This window comes from Fomitiporia mediterranea (genome assembly GCF_000271605.1).
Source record: "Fomitiporia mediterranea MF3/22 unplaced genomic scaffold FOMMEscaffold_1, whole genome shotgun sequence".
NCBI lineage: Eukaryota > Fungi > Basidiomycota > Agaricomycetes > Hymenochaetales > Hymenochaetaceae > Fomitiporia > Fomitiporia mediterranea.
In genome coordinates this window covers 5,587,046-5,610,224 of record NW_006760386.1, presented here as the reverse complement: position 1 = coordinate 5,610,224, position 23,179 = coordinate 5,587,046, and the positions used below count along the sequence as shown (strand labels likewise).

Below are 23,179 nucleotides of genomic sequence, written 5' to 3'. Positions count from 1 at the left end.
TAGGGACCAAGCAACAACCAAAACATAGTGACAAAGACTACATTGAACAGCCTGAGAATGTGTTCATCCTTGTCCAACACAAATCCCACTTGTAGAAGAATGAGGCAGAGGCAGCTGGTGGTGTAGGGGTTGGGACTGTAGAAATAGTGCATTATTTACTATTTTTGTATTCTATAATTTAAATATAATTATATTTGATTAATTATTTGATATAAAATTGTGTAGTAAGCAAAAGCAAGCTATTCAAACACTTGTAATGGCTTGTAAGCATTATAAGCAGATATTACACTGTCACAAATTAATAAGTATGTCTTAACCTTGTAATTTAGGAAGTATATTATAATCACTTGTATAACTTGACAATTTATAAAATTATATCAGAAATTGCCAAGTTTTAAAAGTATTTTTTCTTGCTTATTTAACATTGTACTTTCCTTGCTTAACCCCCCAGGAAGATTATAAGTAATTGGACAAATTTTATAAATTTTATAAAATATACAAGATTACAAGCAAGTATAATACTTAAGACTTTTTCATGATGTGTGAAAGTGTATAAAGATATAATACTGAATTAGTATGACAGTTTATTATTTAACTGCTTAAATCACCCTAATGAAAGAACTTTCAAGAACTGTTTGTCAATATACTAGAAAAACCAAGTGTGTACACTACCATCCTTGAGGCACTAAAACAGATGAATTCCCATCAGTACAGCATTTCCTTGTTAGGAATGGATTATGCTGTGAATCTTCCTGTATTGCAATGTACAGAATTGGACTTCATCTATCATATAGAACCACTTTGGTATGAGAACAGCCTTACAGCGCGCGCGAACAGAAGGACAAAGGTTTAGTACAGACTCACAGCCTTGCAACGTTACCAGTGAATAAAAGCGTGAGTCTGTTGGAGGGCTGCCTGTTAACCAGAACCCGCTCTCCTGTTCAGTGAGTCTCGAGTGCAAAGTTTACCAAAGGGAACTCTGATCAATGGGGCATGGATACCCTGTATACGAGCCCAATCCAGCAGAGTATGATCGCGTGCGTATAGGAGATGTTGGTATTACCCACAGAGATGGATATTTCATACGGGTCTTCAACTGCTTCGCACAAGCTGATCATGGGATCAATGCTTGATACGGTGTACCCGAAGACTTTGAGCCGTTGGATGCTAAGTTCCGGCAAGCAATGCCGAGACAGGTGCTAGAGTCAGGTTCCTGGTACAAATCACACCATCTTCACCAAATCGAAGGCAGTGTTGATTTCTCAACGTGCGGGCGTTTCTATCTGTTTGAAACCTTGCCTAAAATTACTCGTATCGATTGCTGCTCTAGGATGAAAGTTCCTGCAAACTTGAAGGTCAATTTTGCTGGCTCTAGTCAGCAAGCAGCAGCCTTCTGTTTGAAACATAGTGTAGAGTGTATAGATGCAACATGTAGTCTTCCTCTGAAGAAATACGTGATAAAATACTTTGAGTCGTGGGAGCAATTCATTCGCAATCAAGGCTTTGAGTTCGAGCTGCATGACATGGTCTTTGTGACCGGGCATGACTTAACTGCCGAGTGGGCGACCGCAACCAATGTACACAGGACATCAAGAGGATCGCTTGCGGTTATGGTCGGTGGCAGTCTGACCACTGCAAGTGCCTCATTCTCTAGAGTGTCAGAATCCACTTTTGACGTCCCTGTACACATTGGACCTAATCCTTATAACCCTCCCAAACGTCATCACTTGTTCAAGAGTGACTCTCCAACTCGTGGAAGCACAGAACCATTCAAGGATCAATGCATATTCCTTTGGGGATTCCGCGTCGCAAAAAGGCCCATCATACCTCCGAAACTTCGGGCAGCAGCAGGCCCCGCGAATCTCGACATGGATGGAGATGAAGATACCTACGCCGATGTCGTTTCGATTGGATTCGACGCTGATGAAGAGGATATCGTCGACGAGGTTCGTACTGTACGTTCTTCGCACGAGAAGCAGCTTTATAATAGGAATGTTGACATATAGGATATTGCCGATCACAGTTTTGCAACGGACCTAATCTTTAAACTTGTGAGTGTGTTCATCAAAGGTGGGTATTATAGTGCCCTGAAGACCGCGAAAGACGAATGCAGAGGTCGCTATCGTCAACGAATCCGATGTCAGTCTCTTAGCAAAGGTCAGTCTGGAGAGCGTCAGCACCTTTCGTCTTACTCATATTTAACCATTCAGGCTACCGATAATAGTACAGAACAATTGGCATTGAAGAGCTGCGAGGAACTTCGAGCTATGGGGTTCATTATTGAGGCAGAATTTGATCACCAATTGCAAAAAATAGGTATGCAATACTTGACATGTTGCATGGTCGGCTAAACAATAAGTTACCAATAATAGTCGGAACATTGGAGATATTAACTTTGGAAACCCTTGCCTCAAGTAGTGAACCATCTATAGCTCTGTCTTGTGAGCACCCTGCAGTGAATGAGGGTTGGGGATATAAGAACGATGGACTTATCTGTCCAACATCATTGAAAGGAAGGGGGTTCTCTGACCAGAAGCAACCTATGACAGATAAAAAGCAGGGTTGCAAGGATGATGGGTGTCTTGGCCTAATATCTTCGAAAGGAAAGGGAAATGAAGTTACTTCTGCCTCTAGGAAGGAAGTTCAAATGATCAAACCTTTAACTGGTACGTTGGTCTTCAGTCGACCAGAAGTTAGAGAGTCCACTTACTCATGTACTGCTACAGATAACTGTTTCTATCGCGAAGTTTGCCAAAGGGAACTCCAATCAATGGGGTATGGATACCCTGCATACGAGCCCAAACCAGCGGAGTATGATCGCGTGCATATAGGAGATGTTGGCATTACCCACAGAGATGGATATTTCATACGGGTCTTCAACTGCTTCGCACAAGCTGATCATGGGATCAATGATCAATACGGTGTCCCTGAGAACTTCGAGCCATTGGAAGATAAGCGTCGATCAATGATAGCCAGACAAGCATTAGATTTAGGCCACGGGTACAAGTCACAAGCCGCTCACCAAAATGAAGGTGGTGTCGAATTCTCTACGTGAGTAGTTTCTTGGCAGATTTTCCAGTCGCCTTCAGTTCGGATTAAAACTTCTGCATCTTCGCCGTTTCTAGAAAAAATACATCTGTAGGTTCGAAGGACAGCTTCACTACATCCAGCCATCAAAACCCAACCTCCTACCTGGTGCACAACAGGAAACATACTGATGCAACACTTGTGACTCATCACAACCTTACTACTATGGTGGATACTGTATCAAGTCTGTATAGGGTGTCAAAAGGACAGTCTGTCATTGAGATTGGCAGTCTTTCACCCACCACAATTGGCTCTTCCAAAGAATCACAATGCACTCTAGATGTTCCTGTGTGCATTTGGCCTGACCCTTATAGCCATTCCAGACAATATTACTTGCCACAAGGTGGTGCTCCAGCTCCTGGAATTCCTGAACCATCTAAAGATCAACACATTGACGTTCAGCAATCTTACACTGTAACAGGGCTCATCAGGCTTGCAGAACCATATACAGCTGTTGGTCCTCAAAAACTTGACATGGCTAGAGACGGAGATAACAATGTCGACAAGGTTTGTGCACTCCCTGTACAAGTGTCAGCTCTCTGATGAGAATGGTCACTTTATAGGGTATTGTGGATAATAACTTCACAAAGGATCTAACCTTCAATCATGTGAGTTTCTTCTGCAAGGATGCCATTATGCTGTACTGAAGGCAGTGAAAGACGGATACAGACATTACTGTTGTCAATGAGCTCAACATCAGTCACTTACCAAAGGTGAGCTTGGAGATATTATTATCTTTCGGTTTATTTATATTTGATCTCAGAGTTGCAATGCACTTTGTGACGTAAAACCAGGTATGCTATATTCCTTTATGCTTTACAGTCAATTGAACAATACGTGATTGGTAATAGGTAGAATCAGGAAAACGATGATGTTACCTTTGATACACATCAGACCAGAAAGTGCATCCCTGACCAGTCTGAGATGTCAACGACAATATCCTCGGGCAGTTCCGGATTATGCAGAAACAGTGCTCAGCTTTCCAATACCATTAGAAACAGGACAAGGAGCTGTCTCTTTCTCGTTCGAGAAGCAACATGCGATGAACAACGAATGGGTTCATGGCGATATACTCACCAATCTGGAGGATTTCGCATCTGTTTCCTGTTTAGACATGCACGTGACAGACAACGGTGCGTCTTCTTCAGTCACCAAAGGGTTTGAAATTAAGTTTAACCATTTGCTACCTCAGAAAATGTTTTCGTTTTTCCTGGATCTGGGTGTGAATTGAACCAAGCACCCTCTCCCTTTGTAATGATTGGCAATGGTCACATTGTATCCAATCCTTGCAACAGAACAATCAAAATCTCGGATAATCCGGATTGCGAGGCGGGCACACCAGTCGTGGGATCTCTCCACGAACATGTGCTCTGTAGTTTACCAGTTGCGTATTCTCAAGACGAGAGTCGCATTGCATCTACGCCTTGTGACAAAACAAGTCGAAGCCGCGATGGTAAAACAGGCATGCGAACCGAGGAACCTCTCTGCGGGCACGATGTCTGTATTCTGTCGGTTGCATTCTCTCCAGACGGGCGTTGCATTGCACCTAGGTCTTATGACAGATCGATGCGAATATGGGATAGCGGGACATTCATACTAGTCGGAGAACTTCTCTGCAAACACAACGACCATAAGGCCCGGGTATTATGCGACTCCTGTCTGGAGACGATACAGCCGATTGAGCATGATGGAACAATACGAATATGGGATGTAACAACAGGTATGCATATCTTGGAGCTCAAGGGTGTGGTTTTGCAGTCCTAACAGTAGCATTCTCTTCAGACAGGAATAGCGTAGCTTCTGCCTCTGATGACGGATCAATTCGACTATGGCATGCTGCGTCCAGTACATTATGCAGTTCTGTCCTTTGTCATAAGTCATGTCGTGTTGATAGCATTAGGGTTGACCAGAATTTCGCTATTCGAACTGCACACCCCAAATTGCAGTGACTCCAAAGGTCCCTGCAATTTTGGATGTGCAGTTCGAATTGCAAATTCTGGTCGAGATCCTCAATTGCAGGGCCTTCAGGGCTTGTGCAATTGGGGGTTGTAAGGTCGAATCGCAAATTCTGTCATCTCCAGCAAAGGATAGCAATTTGATTCAGGGGAAAGTTCTACATTATTAGATTATCATTATCACATTGCAGCTCATAATCTAGTTGAACTGTGCATACACAGATAATTTCAGTTTCAGTAACATAGTCAAATGTATAATAAAATTAGCTTGTGCTAGTTGTGGATTTATAGGAATGTAGTTATCTTTTGTAATTAGTTTGTTGCTTCAGCAAGAATGTATTTGTTGTTTGCATACACGCGTGGATGAGCAACTTGTTAGATATTTGCAGTGCTTGAGGATTGGGGATCAATGTTAGGAATTTCTACACATATTGTATTGAAACCATAAGAATATTGCAAAGCCGGTGAACCTGTCAACCACGCTTATCTATGATGTCATCCCAGCCCACACATGACTTCTAAGTTGTACCGGTATCTAACATTTACTTAACCTTAAGACATTACAAACTATTGATATCTTGTGAGCGGGGGCTCAGCGCGAAATTCAACATGTGCCAAATATCCTCGGAGAATACCTACTGCCAACGTGTTAATGGAGATAGTGTATTGCCCCTTAAATTCTCGTTAATAATTGGATAAAATACTGGATGATGCGATACTTGATGCACCAAACTATCATCAAGTTAAGTCTTCGTAAGTCCCAGTTAGATGCATTGGAAAATAATACACGAGTGCTTCAAAATACGTTACAGATCAGACATTAAGGACCCACGTAACTTTTAGAAATAGTGGTGTCAAATCAATAGCCTCACTTCGCCTCGCAAACATTCACGTAACGTTACCCCTACGTAAAAAATGAGATTCTGGACAAACGACGGAACATCGCCTCTGCCCTTGAGTGCCATTTTATCGTTCCTCCGTTATTTTCACTGTCCAAGCTGGAAGCTGTAGAAGGCGGTGGATCATAGACCTGATCAATACAAGTTAATGACATGGGTGAATAAGCTCCTCCGTATAATGCAAGATGGAAATACGCACCGGCACGGGCGCCAAATCGGGAGGTGCCATGGGCGGAGGCGGAATGATGATAGGAGGCTGGATTATGACCGGAGGCGGCACAGTGTGTGGTAAAGGTTCAAAAGCAACTGGTTGCGGTGACGGTGTGCGCGATCGTCTTGGCGAATATGAATTGCGGTGATCGTAGAAATAGTCCAGCCTTCGCTCATGGAGCGAATCCTTCCCTCCCCGCGTATTCTCTCGCATTTCCGCAATCCGCACTACCAAAGACGGACCCAACTCTTCCCCCTCCGAAGCAGTGAGCGCTTTACGACGAAACACGAGCTCCATCATAGCATGCATGCGCCAGTCCGTTGGAGCATCGTATTTATCTCCGAGGTTAAGACGCATCGTGGGTGGAGCACTTTCGAGTTCCTGGAAAGCGAGAGCACAAATGGATGGGAAGTCCCAACGATGAGCGAGACGGAGGATAGATACCCATGTTTGAATTGGTGCCTGGTATTGATAATGTGTTCTGTCATTGGTGTGAGCGTTGGAGTAGTGGATGGTAATGACATGTAAGACTCACGGATTGTAAAATACCCAGAGGAAGCTTGTGAAATCGTCGCTTGTCACTTGCGGAAGATTGATCGGATTGTTGTCCGTTGTTCCTTCAAGTTGGCGTAGCGCCGATTTTTCTTTATCCGCATCGGTACTTGAATTCGCCTCGCTAGGTGTTGGGAGGGACAGCATGTCACGGAACAGCCCTGATTCACGCTCAAAGAAATATCGGTGTACGCGGAATAGTGTATCTTCAACCTATTCGTTTGCGCATCTCAATCAGTTCCTTACGGTTCTTCTCTTCCCAAGGCATCGTCGTCCTGTAAGTCCAGAAAGTTGAACATACCTGAAAAACAATGTCCCCACTCTGAATGTAATATGTTTCATGTCTCGTCACAGCAGTGGGACCATCTGTGCTTTTGCTCTTTGTGTTATCCTGCGACGGAAATGCTGATGCAGTATTTACTCCAAAGCCTCCCGAAGACGACGCTGGAGCCGAATCAAGTAGACTAAGCTGCAAACCTGAAGATTCAGATGCGACGGCCATCCTTGCGCACAGCACGCAAAGCTAACCGAACGACGAGAAGGAGAGGAAGAAGGACAAGTAACGCACTAACTACACCATCATGCGCACGTGTTGTTACAGTCTCCTGGGTATGTGAAGCTGTGCGATACTTGTATGGTCCAAAGATAGGTAGTTTCCCATTCAAACCTTGAACAATAAGGTGCTGGAACTGCGATGACTGCGTTGGAGGTAGTCCGGTGCATGCACCAACCCCTGCATGAATCGACATGCCATTGCAAGGATGAACAATTCCTCGACGCGACAAGTTGATGCTTGAGCAGAAGTTTGACTTTCATTCTGCCTCATGGCCAATTTGTAAGCATTCCACTGACGTAATCTGAATCCATCTAATTCGAGGTTCTCTTTTTGTGAAATGCGCTTACTCTACACCACAAGGATTGGATAAAATACATTGACTATAAAGACGACCAAATTGAAGGATATATTTTAGAGCGCACGGGGACAAAAGCCGAGCTATTGCTCAGTCAAGATAGATTTTACAGCAGCGACGTCCTCTTCTCTATCCGATATTCGGCGAATAATGTTCAGATGGCGTGGTCAAAGAACGCGGTCGAGCGAGCTATCGCTGCGCGACATAGACTGATTGTGATATTACGAGGGTGTCGCTGGGCGAGGTAGTACGTTGATCCCACTAGCTTGGGGTCATAGATGTTCCGCTTCCCACACAGAGGTAAAGTCCTTAACATATCTAGTGGAACTCTTGTAGATTCACTTGAAACACAGTGAAAGCTGCCTAGAAAGACCCATTTGATTATTTCAATGTGTACTACGACATGTTTGCAGGGTACTGTATTGTATATTTAGCATGTACCCCTTTCCAAGTTATAAGAAGTGGATCATTAGCACCAGATGGTGTTTATTAAACACAATCTTGTCTACAGAGCATTCTATGAGCAGGTCTCTTCTGCTCAGATGCCATTAACTATCCCAGAGAGTAGCACTTACATACTTCACCTTGACCATTGTCTGTAGAGTAGGTGGGTTATTTGAAGATAGTTGGGACAGTGAACAACAACATGAATTTGGTCACATTAAGTGGAGAGAAACAAAAAGCTAAGTTACTATTCCCACTATTTCTAACTAGATACATTAACTCTTGTTAGCCCTTCCATCATCACTGGTGAATAACTCATCTGTATTTGCAACAGAACTGACAGTTCGACCCCTTTTCCAATGTGTTGGGATTGGATTCAAAGATCCCAGCACTTCTCTAACAATCGGTTGTCGGATGTTCAGACCATAATCAAGAATGCTCTTGACAAGATCGCAGCATCGTTGGATGTCCGAGTCCTTCATAAACGTCAACGAGTCGATGTGAGACATATAGACTTTATCCTTCTCCGGGGAATACCAGTGAACATGAAAGACAGCGGCTCTCTGACTGACTGTAGCCGAAAAAACGACCGAGTCGGTGCTAGTCGGCCTCGTCGAGGGATCGGCCTGCCCACGCAGCTAGAGCAGTGCGTGGACACTGTGAGCGCCACTAATTGCAGCTTGACTTTCAGCCTCATATAACGTACTGCCAGTAGCCTCTGATTTGACCTCGACTACAAAGAACGGGAGTATGTTTTCTTCCGTCGGTTGTGTATATGGCCGTGCCGCGTGATGATCTGCAGCGGCAATTTCCGTATCAGTCCAGTCGGAATCTTGGCCAGTGGGATATCCGTAATTTCGGTGCAGGCAGTGGATACAGATAACTAGCATTTCTCGGCATCGGTTTGGTAGACCATTGTGTGTTGTGTCCTTCTGCAATGCCGCGACGGTCGACAGGGAACGCAAGACTCTCAATGATGTCCGATACGGTGGGTTCGGACTTGTCCCAAACTTTCAGTACTTGGTCCACGACTTTCGACTTGTCTTCATCCTCTGGTCGCGGAGATAATCGTCTCTTGAGAATGTGTGTCTCTACCAAACCTCTGACTTCTGGCGACATTTCCCTTCCTGAAGGGTCGATCGTGACATGGTTCCTAGAGAGTACCGAACGGAATATGGGATTCGAGGTACTGGGTATCTCACTTTGAGAGGATCCAATCGAGCTTGCCCCAGAGTTTTGTCCTTCTTTCTGCGATATTCGATCCATCACCGCTTGCAATGTGTGAGAAGAGGTGTGAGGAGAGGAGGGTTCGCCCACGGTCCCAAAGGTCTTGCTGCTGGTGACTTCTGGCGGGGCAGTTACTGATTCGATGGTTGAGAGCCAATTGAGAACTTTGCGCTTATTCGCAGGCTCAGAATCGGGTTCTTCACAGACTCGTTTGAGAGGACGCGAAGCTTTGCTTGGCTGCTTGTGCGAGGGTCGTCTTTTGTAGGGCTGGATGTAAGTTGGCAATGCAGTTGGCGAGGGAGTTGGCGGCGGCTTAAGTCGACAGTGCTTGCTTGTTGGCGGAGGATCTGGATCGATGGCCTGCAGAGGTCGTTTGGTAGGCTTCGTACGCTTTAAAGACTCGGCACCAGAGCGCATGGCAATCCAGAAGAGAATACATGTGGAGTTGTGGTAAATTGACGAGAAAGAAGAAGGGAAACTGCGACGACAGCGGCAACTCTTGGTCTCACGTGTAGTACTCATGACCGGAATAGAATCCAGACTAGAATTCTTACAGGTAAATTAAAATATTATAAGAATAACAAAGTCAATGTTTATAGCGGACAACAGTATTCTGGCTCCAGAAAATTTGTAAAAGGAAAGAGATTTGTAGATGATTAGCAAACTTGTTCCCACGGATAATGGAGCAGAAACGATGAGAGGCAGAGAGAGTGTGCTTCTGAGCAACGTTGACCTCTATCTCATTCGTCCGCTTTGTTGGCTATTGTTGCTTTGAGTTTCACTGAGCCTAGTGCTACATAAAGGAACAAAGTCGAATTGGTAATGGCAATGCATCTTTTGATCGTCGGAATCTATATAAATGAAAGAACCTTTAGGAAATCAACCGGAAAATCTGACCTTACACGGTCATATCGGGCACTGAACTGAATGGATCGTCTTCATCATAGCCTCTCCCTGCTGAGGATGCACACCCTGCATCGCGATACACAGCTCTGAACTTCATGCATTGTAAGGAACTATTTCTGAATTCAAACGTGCATCACGGTGTTTATGGATGGGAAGATGGAAGGTTTCCCCAGGACTCACAGCACTGCGGTGTTGCCTATCTATAAGCGTCGGTCTGTTATGAGTACCTTCGCAAGCCCTCCCCATCCTCGTAGTCGATGAGTCTCGAGTGCAAGGTTTACCAGAAGGAACTTCGGTCTCTCGGGTATGGACTCCCGCTATACGAGCCAAACCCAGCGGACTACGATCATGTCCGTATAGGCGATGTTGGCATTGCAGACAAAGATGGATATTTCACGAGAATATTCAACTGCTTTGCGCAAGCGGACCATGAGATCAATGCTCGATACGGAGTTCCTGAGGACTTCGAGCCATTGGAAGAGTGGTGTAAATTAACGAAAGCAAGGCAAGCGTTGGAACCGGGACTCTGGTATAAGTCACAGCATGTTCACCAGATTGAAGGTAGTGTCGAATTCTCAAAGTATTTGCTTTTGTTTATTCGTCCGAAATTTGTATTAAAATAACCCGCTTTTTTCTTCGCCTCCAGAACAAATGCTTCTGCCGGAATGAGGGTCAATTTTACAGTCTCCAGTCAGCAAGGTGCTGCGTTCTGTTTAAAGAACAGTGCGGAACGGATAGATGCGACTCGTCATATTCTCTTGCGCAAGTACATGCTCAAGCACTTCGAATCATGGGAAAATTTTATTCGTGACACAGGAATTGCCTTCGAGTTACAGAATATGATTTTCGTGACTGGGCATGACCTTACTGCTAATTGGGCAACAGCTACTAGCGCACACCGAACATCGAGGGATCTATTTCTCTCACAATAGGTAGTATTATGGCCACCGCCACCGCTTCGTTTTCCAGAGGATCAGAGTCTACCCTTGACGTCCCCGTACGCATTAGGTCTAACCCTTATAATCCCTCCGAACGACATTATCTACTGGATGGTGATGCTACATCTCCCGGAACTGCCGAAGCATTCAAAGATCAATGTTTATTTCTGCGCGGGTACCGCGTCGCAAAAAGGCGCATCTTACCCGTGAAACTACGAGCGGCTGCTGGACCTGGAAATCTTGACATGGATGGAGACGATGACACCTACGCTGATGTCTTTCCGATTGGTTTTGACTCTGACGAAGAAAGTCAGATTGACGAGGTTAGTGCGTTCTGTGTACAATATGCGGCTCTCTAATGACAATTGCCTCCGTATAGGTTATTGCAGATCACAATTTTGCGATGGACCTTGTCTTTAAGCATGTGAGTGAGTTCTTCGGATGCAAGTGCCAAGTTAAACTGAAACCGGGCAAAAGACGAATGCAGAGATCGCTATCATTAATGAATCCGACATTTGTTATTTAGCGAAGGTTAGCTAGAGAATATCAGCCCCATTCGTGTTATTAATATTTGGTCGTTCAGGTTATTGGTAATCACACAGAACAACCAGCATCGTGGAGTCGTGAGGAATTTCGTGCAATAGGGTTGGAGATTAAGGTGGAATTTGATCCTCAAGTGCAGAAAACGGGTAAGTCATCCCTTTTATGCGTTCCAGTTGATTAAGCCGATACGTGGTTTGTAATAGTTGGGACGTTGAAGATGTTACCGTTGGCGGCCGTTGTCTCGAGCAGTGCAGGTCCGACAGTTCTGCCTTACAAGGACTCTGTGGCAGACGGTAAACTCGATTACAAAGGCGATGACTGGATCAGTCAAGCCCCATCGGTAAAGTGGAAAGAAGTTGTCTCTGTGTCTAACTTGAAGCAATCCAGAGAAGACAGCGAAGGAATCTATGAAGATGACAAATTCATCAATACGGGGCCTTCTAAAGGGAAAGGGAAAGAAGTTGCCTCTGTCCCCAATACAGAAGTGCAAATGAAAGAATCCCGAATCTGTATGTCAGCTTTCAGCCAGACAGCAGTTAGAAAGTAGTTACATTGATCATTATTATAGCCAGTCATCCTATCGCCTTTGGAGCGAAAGACACAACCGGTCAATTACGGGATGCTCTGACAATACTACCCAACCAGGTACTTATAGGACACATAGACGGTGTCCGCAGCGTGGCATTCTCTCCTGATGGTAGTCGCATCGCGTCTGCCTCGGTAGACTGCACAGTTCGACTCTGGGATGCTGCGACTGGCGTGCAAATCAGGGAACTACTTCGCGGATATCAATATTCTGTTCGCTCGGTTGCGTTCTCACCAGACGGGAGTCGCATCGCATCTGGATCTTGGGATGGAACAATTCGACTTTGGGATGTCGTGACGGCCACGCAAGTCGAAGAACTTCTTCGCGGACATGATGGCCCGGTTGAGTCGGTTGCATTCTCTCAAGACGGGAGTCGCATCGCATCAGGGTCTGTGGACAAATCAATTCGACTTTGGGATGTCGCGATGGGTATGCAAGTCGGGGACCCTCTTCGCGGACATGACCAGTGGGTTGAGTCAGTTGCATTCTCTCCAGACGGGAGTCGCATCGCGTCTGGGTCTCAAGGCAGAACAACTCGTCTTTGGGATGTCGCGAGAGGCATGCAAGTTGGGGAACCTCTTCATGGACATGATAATATAGTTCAGTCGGTTGTATTCTCTCCAGACGGGAGCCACAGCACATCTGGGTCTTGGGATAATACAATTCGACTATGGGATGCTACAACAGGGAAGTAGGTCGGAGAAACTGAACCTCTTCCCGGACATTTTGGCACGTTTATTCGGTTGCATTCTCTCCGGACGGAAAACATATCGCATCCGGGTCTGCCGATACAACAGTTCGAATCTGGGGGATAGCTGAGACGTTATCCGCCAGCCTGCAGCAATGACACCATGCGCGCGAAGGTGATTATATTGCCAGACAGGTACCGCAGGTCCAAACCATGTTCGTGAAGCGAAGGATGCGTCTGAGACTGTGGTCCCGTATTTATGATACCTTTCAATGGATCGCGAAGTTCGTTGATATCTGTCCATGAACACGGTAATGAATGAATTAGTCTGCATTAGTACATGAGTTCGACAAGAATATGCATATTATTCGCGTATACGCGTGAATGGGCAACTAGTTTAATATTTGTATCGCTTGAGAGGTTCGGATCGGAGCGAGGAAATTCCACGCATGTATCGTATTGAAACCATAAGAATTTTGCGAAGATGTTGAACCCGTTGATCACACTTGTCTATGGGGTCATCCCGACTCACACATGGCTTTTAATTTGTACCGGTATCCGACATTTGCTTAGCCTTACAACATTATAGAATAAACTATTGATATCTTGTGAGTGGCGACTCGGCGCGAAATTCGGCATGTGTAATAAATCCCTCGAAGAACACCTACGCCCACATATTACTGTTACACGAAATACTGTACTGCTCATTGAATCGTCGTCAATAATTGGATAAAACATTGAATAATGCGATAGTTGATGCACCAAACTAATATCAAATTAAGTCGTTGTAAGTCCCAGTTGAATATGCATACGTGAAAATAATACAAAAGTTATACTAGAAGTATATCAAAGATATCATCTTACTATCATACACCAAGGACCCAAATAGCTTTCGGAAACTGACATAGCATCTCGAGCAGCCTCGCTTCACCTCACAAAATCATCATGTACCTTTACCCCTTGTGCAAAAATGAGATTCGGGATAGACGTCGAAACATATCCTTTGCCCTTGAGCGCCATTTCTTCCTACCGTCGTTATATTGACCGTACATGCTGGGGATATGAAGGGAGCTGCTGGAAGGTATTGAAAGTGTTCCGATATGAACCTGATCGAAATAAGTTAACACCGAGAGTGATTGAGCGATTCCAAATTATGTGGAATGGAAGTAAGAACACGCACTGGCCCAGGTATAATTATTGGGGTTGGACCGGGCGAAGGTGGAATTAGAAAATGCGGCGGTGGTGGCTGTACCGGTATAGGAGGCTGTATAATGACTGGATGGGGCGAAGGTGTGCGGGATCGCCTTGGAGAGTACGACCTGCGACGATCGTGAAAATAGTCCATCCTTCGACCATAAAGCGTATCCTTCCCTCCTCGCATATTTTCCCTCATTTCTGCGATTTGCACCACGAGAGTCGAGCCCAATTCTTCACCTTCTGAAGCAGTGAGTGGCTTTTTACGCGTCACAAGCTCCATCATAGCACGCATGCGCCAGTCCGTTGGTGCTTCGTATTTTTCTCCAAGGACAAGACGAGCTGCGGGAGGTGCACCCTCGAGTTCGTGGAAGGCGAGAGCACGGATGGATGGGAAGTCCCAGCGGTGTGCGAGGTGGAGGATAGACGCCCACGTTTCGATTGGCTGGTTGTATTGGTAATATGTTCTTTCTCTGAAGTGAGCTTTGGAGTTGTGAACGGGAACTACATATAAGACTTACGGATTGTAAAACACCCAAAGGAGGCTCGCGAAATCATCGCTTGTCACCTGCGGGAGATTTATTGGGCTCTCATCTGTTGTTCCTTCTGGTTGACGTGATGGTGATTTTCCCTTGTCCGAACCGGTGTTTGAGTTCTGCCCGCCAGGCATTGGAAGGGAAAGCATATCTCGGAATGGTGCAGATTCACGTTCGAAGAAATATCGGTGTACTCGGAAGAGTGTATTTTCAACCTATTTCGTTTGGGCGCCTAAATCAGTCTTTTACACTCCAATTCTTCCGAAGGTATCGAGGCCCTTTAATTCCACGATTTTGGACGTACCTGAAAGACGACATCTCCACTCGGAATATAATACGTCTCATGTCTCGTCACTGAGCCCACTTGTCCACCCACACTTTCACTCTCTACGGCATCCTGCATCGGCAATGCAGACGCTTGTGGCTCATCGTAGCTTGTTGAAGTTGATGCTGGTGCCAATCCAAGCACGTTAGGCTGCAAATCTGAATATATGGCGGACGGTATAGTCATCCCTGCCAACAGGGGCGCAGCGCTACCTGACAAGAGAGGAGGAGGAAAGGGTGAGGAACGAGCCACGCACTAACTGCACCGTTGTTTGTGCGCCCGTTTTGATATGAACTCCTGGATACTTTAAAGCTGTGCTGTATTTGTATGATCCGAAAGTAGGCGGTTTTTTTGTTCAAACCTTGTACAAATAGGCGCTGGTATTACAACTGGCGTGCGGGAAACTTGGGTGCCTATGCACCAATCTCCACAAATCGACACGCTATTCTAAGGAGGAATATTTCCTCGACGCAACAAGTTGATGCTTTAGGTTTGACTTTCATTCTGCCTCATGGTTGATCTGTACATAAGCAATTCGCTGACGTAATCCAAATCCATCCATTTCAAATCCTTGGGAAGGACACTCTACTCTATACCATAAGGATTGGACAAAATACATCGACTATACTACATATCAAGAAACGCGTCCTAAATGTTAGCATATATTTTGAGAGAACGAGCATGAAGAACCAGTTATTGCGCGGTAAAGACAGATTTTACAGCAGCAACATCTTCTTCGGTATAAACCTTTTGATGATCAACGGATGAGAACTGCCGGGGTGGAGTAGTCAAAGAACGAGGACTGAGTGAGCTACCACTACGCGACATCGACTGGTTGCGATATTGCGGGGGTGTCGCTGGACGAGGTGGTAGGTACGTGGATTCCGCTAACTTGGGATCGTAGGACCTTTCACTTTCCGCAGGAGATATAGGTCGCGAGTCAGTAGCAACAGTAGCAACATACTGGGGCCAATCCGTTACGGGAGCGGCTGGAAGTGGGCTCCGGCGATGTCTCGTCAGCTGCTCGTATGAACTCAGCATGGGCGAGCGGGGGTGTCTCGATGCTGCAACAGAGGCAGCTTCACGTGCTTCAGCCTCAAGACGCCTGCGCTCACGAATCCGTTCGCGGACTTCGGCCAGATGAAGCACGACATCGAGACCAAGGCGGGTTCCTTCTTCCTTAGTGATAGGCTGTTCCCGCGCGCCAAGTTCCGCGTAGGCTGTCTCCAGCCATCTGCGCTTCGGGTCGACCTCGAATTCGCGTGCCATGACGGCCTTGTCGACTGGTGAGATCTCGAGTTTGTCCATCTCACGGACTGCGAGCTCTTTTACTTTTGGGAATTTCCAAGTATGGGCGAGACGTAGGATAGATGACCATTTGTTCACAGACGCCTCATACGAGTAATCACTGGCATAACGAAGAAAACAGTTGAGTCATGCTTGTAACTAGAATAGAAACAGAGGCACATACGGATTGTAAAAGACCCAAAGGAAGCGAGTAAAGTCCTTCGCTGTGACGCCACGAAGTTCAAGGGGATTTGAGTCCGAAGTACCGATTCGTTGACCGTTGGGTCGGTGAGACGCATTGAGCATATCTTTGAATCTTTGAGACTCTCGCACGAAGAAATAACGGTGCACTTTGAATAATTGTGATTCAACCTAATCAAGTACAACACATGTCAAGCTCAAACGGACTTCCAATTACTTCAAATGGAGTTGAGGAACGTACAAGAAAGACGACGTCGCCGCTGTCAATGTACAAGTCCGAGTGACGCCTAGGGGTCGGAGGGCCTCTAGAAACTTGCGACATCTTCCCCCAGCTGCCAGCACTGGTGTCACTAGCTACTGAAGCAGGCGACGGCGGTACGTCCTCGTCGTCGGACTCGGATTGATGGTTCATATTGTGGCTATAGCCGCTGATGTCGACAGATAGCACACCTTGATGAGGTTGAAGAGGCGGATATGGCATTGCTCAAGCTTAATCAAAATAGTAGGTCGAAATGTGGCTTACGCGTCCTGTGAAAGTTGGTGGTTTACAGCAGACATGCAATTGATGCATGGCTGAGAAAAACAGATCCAGGCGTGCTTTTGTGATCGACGCGTGCAAATCGGGTGGTTGGTAATAGGTCATAGGCACGTGGCCGCGTCAACTGTACAGTTTCAAATTATGTAACAGGCAATGCATGCCCATTTACACCTTTATTTCGCACTAACTCCATGACGTGCAATGGCAAAGACACCACCAACTGACCCCGTGTGGAACGTAGAATTCACCATCGGAGTCAGAATATACAGCTTGCGAATGTAGATCCCCGCTGCAAAACGGAGGCTTTTTGCATGAGGCAGCATCTACTCCGAAATTTCCTCCTTGAATCAATTCCGTGAGATTAGGATCTACGGTAAACGAGTTCCTCATCAGTGCTCTCAGTAATTTCGGAAGCATGCGTTCCTGACTTCGTGCAATTCGGAATTCGGTCTTGGCCTCGTGACTTTCCGCAGTAGGGAATGGCTCTCTCGTCCAAAGTCTTTGCTGGCAGTCGAAGTCTCAACCGGACCGTCTCTGCAGACGTCACGACATATAAGTTCTGCGAGAGGTCTCGGACCGCTATATCGGCCTTCTAAACATATACTGTGTACTGGTCAGCCGCCTAGGCTTCTTGGATGCTCCTCTAGAAGACAGATATATAAGAACAAGAGTCTCCTACTCAACCTACAGACCCAACTCATACGGTTCGATACTCTTTCAAAAGAATACCAATATGCTAGTCTTCGGCTTGTTATGTTGTCTGTATATGACAGGAGCTTTGGCGGCGTCACTGGCAGCTCAAGCACCTTGTACACTTTCGGCAAGCGGTGGTGATGATGCTCCGACCTTCGTCTCTGCTGTTCTCGATCCAGCATGTCCAGAAATCGTGATCCCCGCAGATACCACTCTCAATATCAGTACCAAAATGGATATGACAGGGGCACAAAATAAACATGTTGTAAGACTTATATTTGTTTTGATATTGAGGTCTATGATCAAACAGCATACAGATTTTGGAAGGAACGGTCAAATTTAACCCGGATATTGATTATTGGGTTGCAGTACGTTGTCATTTATCAGTATAATCGCATAAGGAGCTAAAGTACGCATACTGTGGTGCATCTTGCATCTCATTTCTTATATAGAACGCATTTCCTATCACTTTCCGTAAGTAATCTTAATGTGCAAATTGATTGCCTTTAATTCAATACAACGGCATCGCTTAGAAACCCAGATAACATATTGGTTCCTCGGTGGCTCAAACATCGTGATGGATGGCGGCGGAACGCTTGATGGCTCTGGTCAAGTAAGCTACAATTACTCATAATATCTTGTCGTCTTCCTGATATCTCCGCACATAGGTATGGTACGATGCGTTGTACGTTATGTTTCGCAGTTCATGCCTTTCCAGAATCACTGAAAGATGGATCTATGTTATTTACAGCAAAAAGGACGATTCACTACTCCGTCCCATTATTCTTACGATTTTCAATGGAACGAACGTCCTTGTTGAGGTACGTCCTATTACTCCACGACAAGTATAATGAAGCTGAAAAAACAAATAGAACATTAAAATGATTAATTCTCCAGAATGGTTCAACCTCGCACATTCATCCGTAAATGTCACTTATTCCGGGATAAATCTTACCGCAGTCTCGACATCGAGTGCAAAGATCGCAAATACGGATGGTTGGGACATCTACCGCACGGATCAGGTAGTCATCAAGGACAGTGTAATTAATAATGGGGATGATTGTGTGAGCTTTAAACCGAGTGAGTCGGACATTCTTTCTGTAAGACTCAGGAAACTCATCAATGTAATATACGGATGCAGATGCCACAAATATCCTTGTGTCAAATTTGACTTGCTCGGGCTCTCAGTAAGACATGTGTTTCATTTGTTGCTGGGCACATATTCACCGGAACTGCATCTGGTCTTCTGTAGCGGTATCTCCGTCGGCTCTCTTGGACAATTCGAAGGCGTGTTTGATATTGTCGAAAACGTGACTGCAACGTGTGTCTAGGTTTTCAAACTATTTACACTGTACTTCTCGTTGCTAAAGCGATATATTCAATGCAGAAATGTCCGAATGTCCAACGCGGAGAACGGCGCTCGTATCAAATGTTGGGCGGGCTCGGGCGTCGGAAGTGGTATCGTAAAGAATATCACATTCGAAAACTTCGTCGAGAGCGCCGTGGACAATCCGATCGTTATTGATCAGGTATGGGTGATAAGAAAACATTTTCCGGTGTATTTGTAAATGGACGTTGTTCCACTGACGCTTCTTTGATAAACTCAGTGTTATATGACCTCTGCGGATGACTGTGCCGAGTTCCCGAGTAACACATTGATTCAAAACGTTGTATTCACCCAGTACGTTTTACGACGATCACTGTCGCATTTGAAACACCTTTGAAGCTGTCTACTAACTTACACTTGGTGTTCTTGTCCAATAGTATTTCGGGCACCGGAACGAGCAAGACTGTCGCGTCACTTGACTGCTCTCCAGATGGCAGATGTAGCAACATCACTGTCTCAAATATTGATCTCTCGTGCGTCATTTTTTCTTTTCTTTTTTTGCGTTGTTTTGATCTTGCCACGTCTAATTTCCTCGGTAATCAGTGCACCCAGTGGGACGGCTGAGTTTGAGTGCGAGAACGTTGTTTTGACCGGTAGTTCTGCTTCTCTGTTCGGGACCTGTGATACGACATGAGGCTGTTTCAGATGGAAGCGCTCGTCTGTACTGTATTGCTGTGAATGCCAGTAGTTATTTTTTCTCTTTCCTCTTTTCAAGGGGCGGAGCAAAAACGCAACAACGCATGAGGGCTGCGGTTCGTGGATTGAGAGCAGGTTTTGCAACGAAGATTGCGTGATCGCGTTTAGAAAAGAGGGAAAAGATATAGTAGCGCCACTGAATACGGAAGCGTATTAAATTGTGATGACAGGGGCCCTGTGCATATCAAATGGGTCGAGGTATCCTGTCGATTCCGGCGAAAACGGTCAAAACGGTGTTTACGAAATCCCAACTGAGTGTATTGACTGTATCCTTCATCCGAGGCATTTTCTGCCAGCTGTTCAGAGCGAGAATGCCAGAATATAATTCAATACGCGCTGAGAAAATCAGGGAAGGACGGGAGAGAAAAGAAGTGAAGATTGAACGGCGAGAAGCAGTATAGTTGCCCTAATTGGAACTGGGGAATCCAGTGCACACAGCCACCGCACATCCTAGCACCGGGCTACAAACACAATTTATATCGCCCCAATCAATCTCTCTTCCTTACACTCTAACCGCCACCCACGTTAGACCATCCACGCACAGACAACCTATGACCACAATGCGCGGGAAGGAGAACCCAAAGAAAAAGCGGCTTGTCGAAATCGCGAACACGACCCTGGAGGCGATCGAGCGTGGCTCCTATATTGTCGAGGACGTTGGTCAGATTTTCCTTGCGGAGGCCATTTCACGATGCGTGGAGCATACGCGATTGTACCCTGCGGAAGGCGTATTGTCAGCATGGGCATCCTCACCGTGTTTGAGCTCGTCGTGTCTCGTTCGCGCTCAGCTACCCTCACAATCTGTACCCTCGACTCCTAGTACGGTCAGCCGCGAAAAGGAGTGCAAGGTCCTCATTATGCAAACTTCGACTCTCGCGGGTGCGCGGTTACTCGCAACTACTACAGCGCGACTTGGGTCTAGCTCCGTCGAGACGGAACGCGATGATAATAAGATCGGGATACTTAATTTCGCATCGGCGAAGCATCCAGGTGGTGGGTTCCTGAATGGTGCGGAGGCGCAAGAAGAATCCGTCGCGCGATCGTCTACACTGTATCCTTCCTTGATGTGTCCTGTTGCGGAACCGTTTTACACGTTACATCGTCATGATCCACAAGCTGGCTACTATTCGCATTCGATGATCTATTCTCCTAACGTTCTGCTATTACGAGACGATGAAGGTGAGTCATTATGTCTCTCGTTCGTTTATGACTACGGCTGTCTTGTGGCGGTGAATCAGACTCTCTTGGGGTGCGATGGTTATATTCGGGCCCGAGAGATTATGATTCATGACTACAAGGCTGATGGTCATAATCAGCGATATATGTCCCAGTGTCTATATGCGTATGTATACTGAAATAAATACTGCTTGTTATCTAGGTTCATGGCAACGGCCGGTAGTCGCAGACATCCTCACTTCACCAGCTGTCAACGCAGGCGTCGTAAAACAATCCGTCATGGGGCGCCTCTCACCCAAGTCCGAAACCGCAAAAATTGAACGCGTGATGCGGGAACGCGCCTCCCGCGCACTATACGCCTTCGAACGTAACGGCGTCCGACATCTCGTCCTCGGCGCCTGGGGCTGTGGTGTCTTCCAAAACGATGTACGCACTATCGCGACAATCTGGGCTGACCTCCTCGGTCGCGAGGAATCACGTTTCCGTAGGAGCTTCGACCGTGTAATATTTGCCGTTTTAGGCGAAAAAATGTATAAGGAATTCGAAGCTGCGTTCACCGTGCGTGTCCGGGGAGATGACCGATTTAACTGTGTTGAGGTACCGAACCTCGCGAGTCGCTGATATTCATGTACCGATGGGAAATTCGATGTTCTTCACTTAAGATATTCTTTTCTCCTTTTTTTTCGGTACTCCGTACGTCTTCTTTCTTCCTGTTGTTCGAGGTCTCTTGTATGTGCTTCTATGGTTTATCGACGCTGGACGTAAGGTACTAAAGTAGTGTAACCCAGACTTATTTTTACGCCCTGTCTACGTACGCGGGAATGCCTGTATCCCCTCTGTTATCTCTACTTTCCAGCTCTCATCTAGTATCACATATCATATTTACATCCAAACATGAATCATTGTCTATCTCCTATCCATCATATCTCTCCATTATAATCGCCATACTCTTACCCACTATAGAATGCCCGTACGTCCCCTCACACGCAATTGGAGAAAACACCAGTCTATGACTATTATGTCTTTATTAAAATCCTAGTATGCACGTTTCCAAAAACCAATAGTAATACATATTCTATAATCAGCGATAGCTTGTGTAAATCTATACTTTCAGCAAGTTTTCTCCGCGTTCTCCCGGATTATGGAATTATTAGTGGAGTCTATCTAAGTATCTACTATCTTGTTAATTAATCAACGTAGGTGCACGAGGCGTGCTTCGTAACGTTGGGCCACAATTCAGTGTAAAGTGTATCGATCCAATTGGTTCGTAAACTTTAACAAGGAGAACAAGAAGCTTAAGGAGAAGGGAGCGGAGGGTGAAACAAGGTGTTCATTTATCAGGTTCCTGGAGAGAGTTTTTGCCTGTATCTCCTCGCACTCCTTAAATGACCAACAATCAATTATCTTCGTCTTGATCGTACGAACGGATAACCAAATTGACGAAACGTAAATTAATATTTATTCCTTTAGACATTGTGCAGAAAAGGAGAAACTAGTAAGCAGTACCCTGCTACTACGTCAGGAAAAAGTCTTAATTATTATATACTCTTATATGTGTATATAATATGTAAAAAAACAATATTATCCATAATGACATTTATTGCACCCCTCATTAGATAAGATATATAAAAGATACTATAAGGTTGTAATAAGACAGATTTATATTATGAGAATTAATAAACATTACATGTCCTTACAATGGGGATATAAGAATTATAGCTCTTAGGAAAGTCTATAATGGTATATATTGCACCCCTCTTCTGATATGGCATAATACTTCTTCTGCTATCTTATAATCCTTAAATAAGTTAATTTACAGCTTATATCTTATCTGAATGGCTTATTATACAATATATATTTTATTTAAATATTTTATTCTTTACTAACAACGCCGAACGGTACATAATATTAACACATTATAACAGAAACAAAACTATCACTACCTTAGCAAATCACAACAACCGATAGACGTACCATGGGTATTCATCTCCTCGTGCTCTTTCTTCCTCTGCTTCGCGAGTTCGCCCCAGTATTTACGTTCCTCTACAAACAGCGAACCCCATTGGTATGAGATCGTTTTGGAGAGGTCAGCTCGACGCTGATGTCGTGCGACCAGGTCATCTTCTGCAGGTAGTGCAGCCTCCACCTCGTTCTTTTTCAAACAGCATTTACAACGGAAGACAATGAATGCGTTCTTGG

At 45.4% G+C, this 23,179-nt stretch overlaps 10 protein-coding genes across 10 annotated transcripts; 4 read left to right on the top strand and 6 right to left on the bottom strand.

The window, feature by feature from the left end:
• Nucleotides 1–2,761: 2,761 nt before the first annotated feature.
• FOMMEDRAFT_52971 (uncharacterized protein) lies at nt 2,762–2,947 on the top strand (the record flags this gene model as incomplete). The annotated part of the gene is made up of 1 exon (XM_007262051.1): nt 2,762–2,947. A coding segment is annotated over one exon (186 nt), but the record flags the coding sequence as incomplete, so codon positions are not given.
• Nucleotides 2,948–5,800: 2,853 nt separating this feature from the next.
• Nucleotides 5,801–7,499, bottom strand: FOMMEDRAFT_138138 (uncharacterized protein). The gene is made up of 4 exons (XM_007262050.1): nt 7,006–7,499; nt 6,688–6,917; nt 6,141–6,633; nt 5,801–6,072 (listed from the first exon to the last, which is right to left on the bottom strand). Exons 1-4 carry the CDS (start codon nt 7,204–7,206, stop codon nt 5,947–5,949), a joined length of 1,050 nt encoding a protein of 349 aa, XP_007262112.1. The 5' UTR covers nt 7,207–7,499; the 3' UTR covers nt 5,801–5,946.
• An 835-nt stretch (nt 7,500–8,334) lies between these two features.
• FOMMEDRAFT_131079 (uncharacterized protein) lies at nt 8,335–8,568 on the bottom strand (the record flags this gene model as incomplete). Its single annotated transcript, XM_007262049.1, has 1 exon — nt 8,335–8,568. One exon carries the CDS (start codon nt 8,566–8,568, stop codon nt 8,335–8,337), a length of 234 nt encoding a protein of 77 aa, XP_007262111.1.
• A 91-nt stretch (nt 8,569–8,659) lies between these two features.
• Nucleotides 8,660–9,703, bottom strand: FOMMEDRAFT_150852 (uncharacterized protein; the record flags this gene model as incomplete). Its single annotated transcript, XM_007262048.1, has 3 exons — nt 8,660–8,697; nt 8,766–8,891; nt 8,944–9,703. The coding sequence occupies 3 exons, from the start codon at nt 9,701–9,703 to the stop codon at nt 8,660–8,662; spliced, it is 924 nt and encodes a 307-aa protein (XP_007262110.1).
• A 746-nt stretch (nt 9,704–10,449) lies between these two features.
• Nucleotides 10,450–12,954, top strand: FOMMEDRAFT_150851 (WD40 repeat-like protein; the record flags this gene model as incomplete). The annotated part of the gene is made up of 8 exons (XM_007262047.1): nt 10,450–10,772; nt 10,839–11,040; nt 11,085–11,453; nt 11,510–11,554; nt 11,608–11,661; nt 11,714–11,819; nt 11,877–12,182; nt 12,242–12,954. The coding sequence occupies 8 exons, from the start codon at nt 10,450–10,452 to the stop codon at nt 12,952–12,954; spliced, it is 2,118 nt and encodes a 705-aa protein (XP_007262109.1).
• Nucleotides 12,955–12,994: 40 nt separating this feature from the next.
• On the bottom strand, nt 12,995–15,188 carry FOMMEDRAFT_150850 (uncharacterized protein; the record flags this gene model as incomplete). The annotated part of the gene is made up of 6 exons (XM_007262046.1): nt 12,995–13,094; nt 13,147–13,243; nt 13,978–14,053; nt 14,128–14,608; nt 14,663–14,892; nt 14,982–15,188. 6 exons carry the CDS (start codon nt 15,186–15,188, stop codon nt 12,995–12,997), a joined length of 1,191 nt encoding a protein of 396 aa, XP_007262108.1.
• Nucleotides 15,189–15,695: 507 nt separating this feature from the next.
• FOMMEDRAFT_74122 (uncharacterized protein) lies at nt 15,696–16,812 on the bottom strand (the record flags this gene model as incomplete). The annotated part of the gene is made up of 3 exons (XM_007262045.1): nt 15,696–16,410; nt 16,474–16,661; nt 16,732–16,812. 3 exons carry the CDS (start codon nt 16,810–16,812, stop codon nt 15,696–15,698), a joined length of 984 nt encoding a protein of 327 aa, XP_007262107.1.
• Nucleotides 16,813–17,552: 740 nt separating this feature from the next.
• On the top strand, nt 17,553–19,792 carry FOMMEDRAFT_164872 (uncharacterized protein). Its single transcript, XM_007262044.1, has 13 exons — nt 17,553–17,986; nt 18,039–18,089; nt 18,174–18,195; nt 18,255–18,334; nt 18,390–18,406; nt 18,473–18,542; nt 18,594–18,801; nt 18,863–18,908; nt 18,974–19,042; nt 19,109–19,250; nt 19,329–19,402; nt 19,486–19,581; nt 19,652–19,792. The coding sequence occupies exons 1-13, from the start codon at nt 17,762–17,764 to the stop codon at nt 19,740–19,742; spliced, it is 1,191 nt and encodes a 396-aa protein (XP_007262106.1). The 5' UTR covers nt 17,553–17,761; the 3' UTR covers nt 19,743–19,792.
• A 572-nt stretch (nt 19,793–20,364) lies between these two features.
• Nucleotides 20,365–21,923, top strand: FOMMEDRAFT_144210 (uncharacterized protein; the record flags this gene model as incomplete). The annotated part of the gene is made up of 2 exons (XM_007262043.1): nt 20,365–20,983; nt 21,183–21,923. 2 exons carry the CDS (start codon nt 20,365–20,367, stop codon nt 21,599–21,601), a joined length of 1,038 nt encoding a protein of 345 aa, XP_007262105.1. The 3' UTR covers nt 21,602–21,923.
• Nucleotides 21,924–22,919: 996 nt separating this feature from the next.
• FOMMEDRAFT_150846 (uncharacterized protein) lies at nt 22,920–23,174 on the bottom strand (the record flags this gene model as incomplete). Its single annotated transcript, XM_007262042.1, has 1 exon — nt 22,920–23,174. A coding segment is annotated over one exon (255 nt), but the record flags the coding sequence as incomplete, so codon positions are not given.
• Between the last annotated feature and the right edge of the window lie 5 nt (nt 23,175–23,179).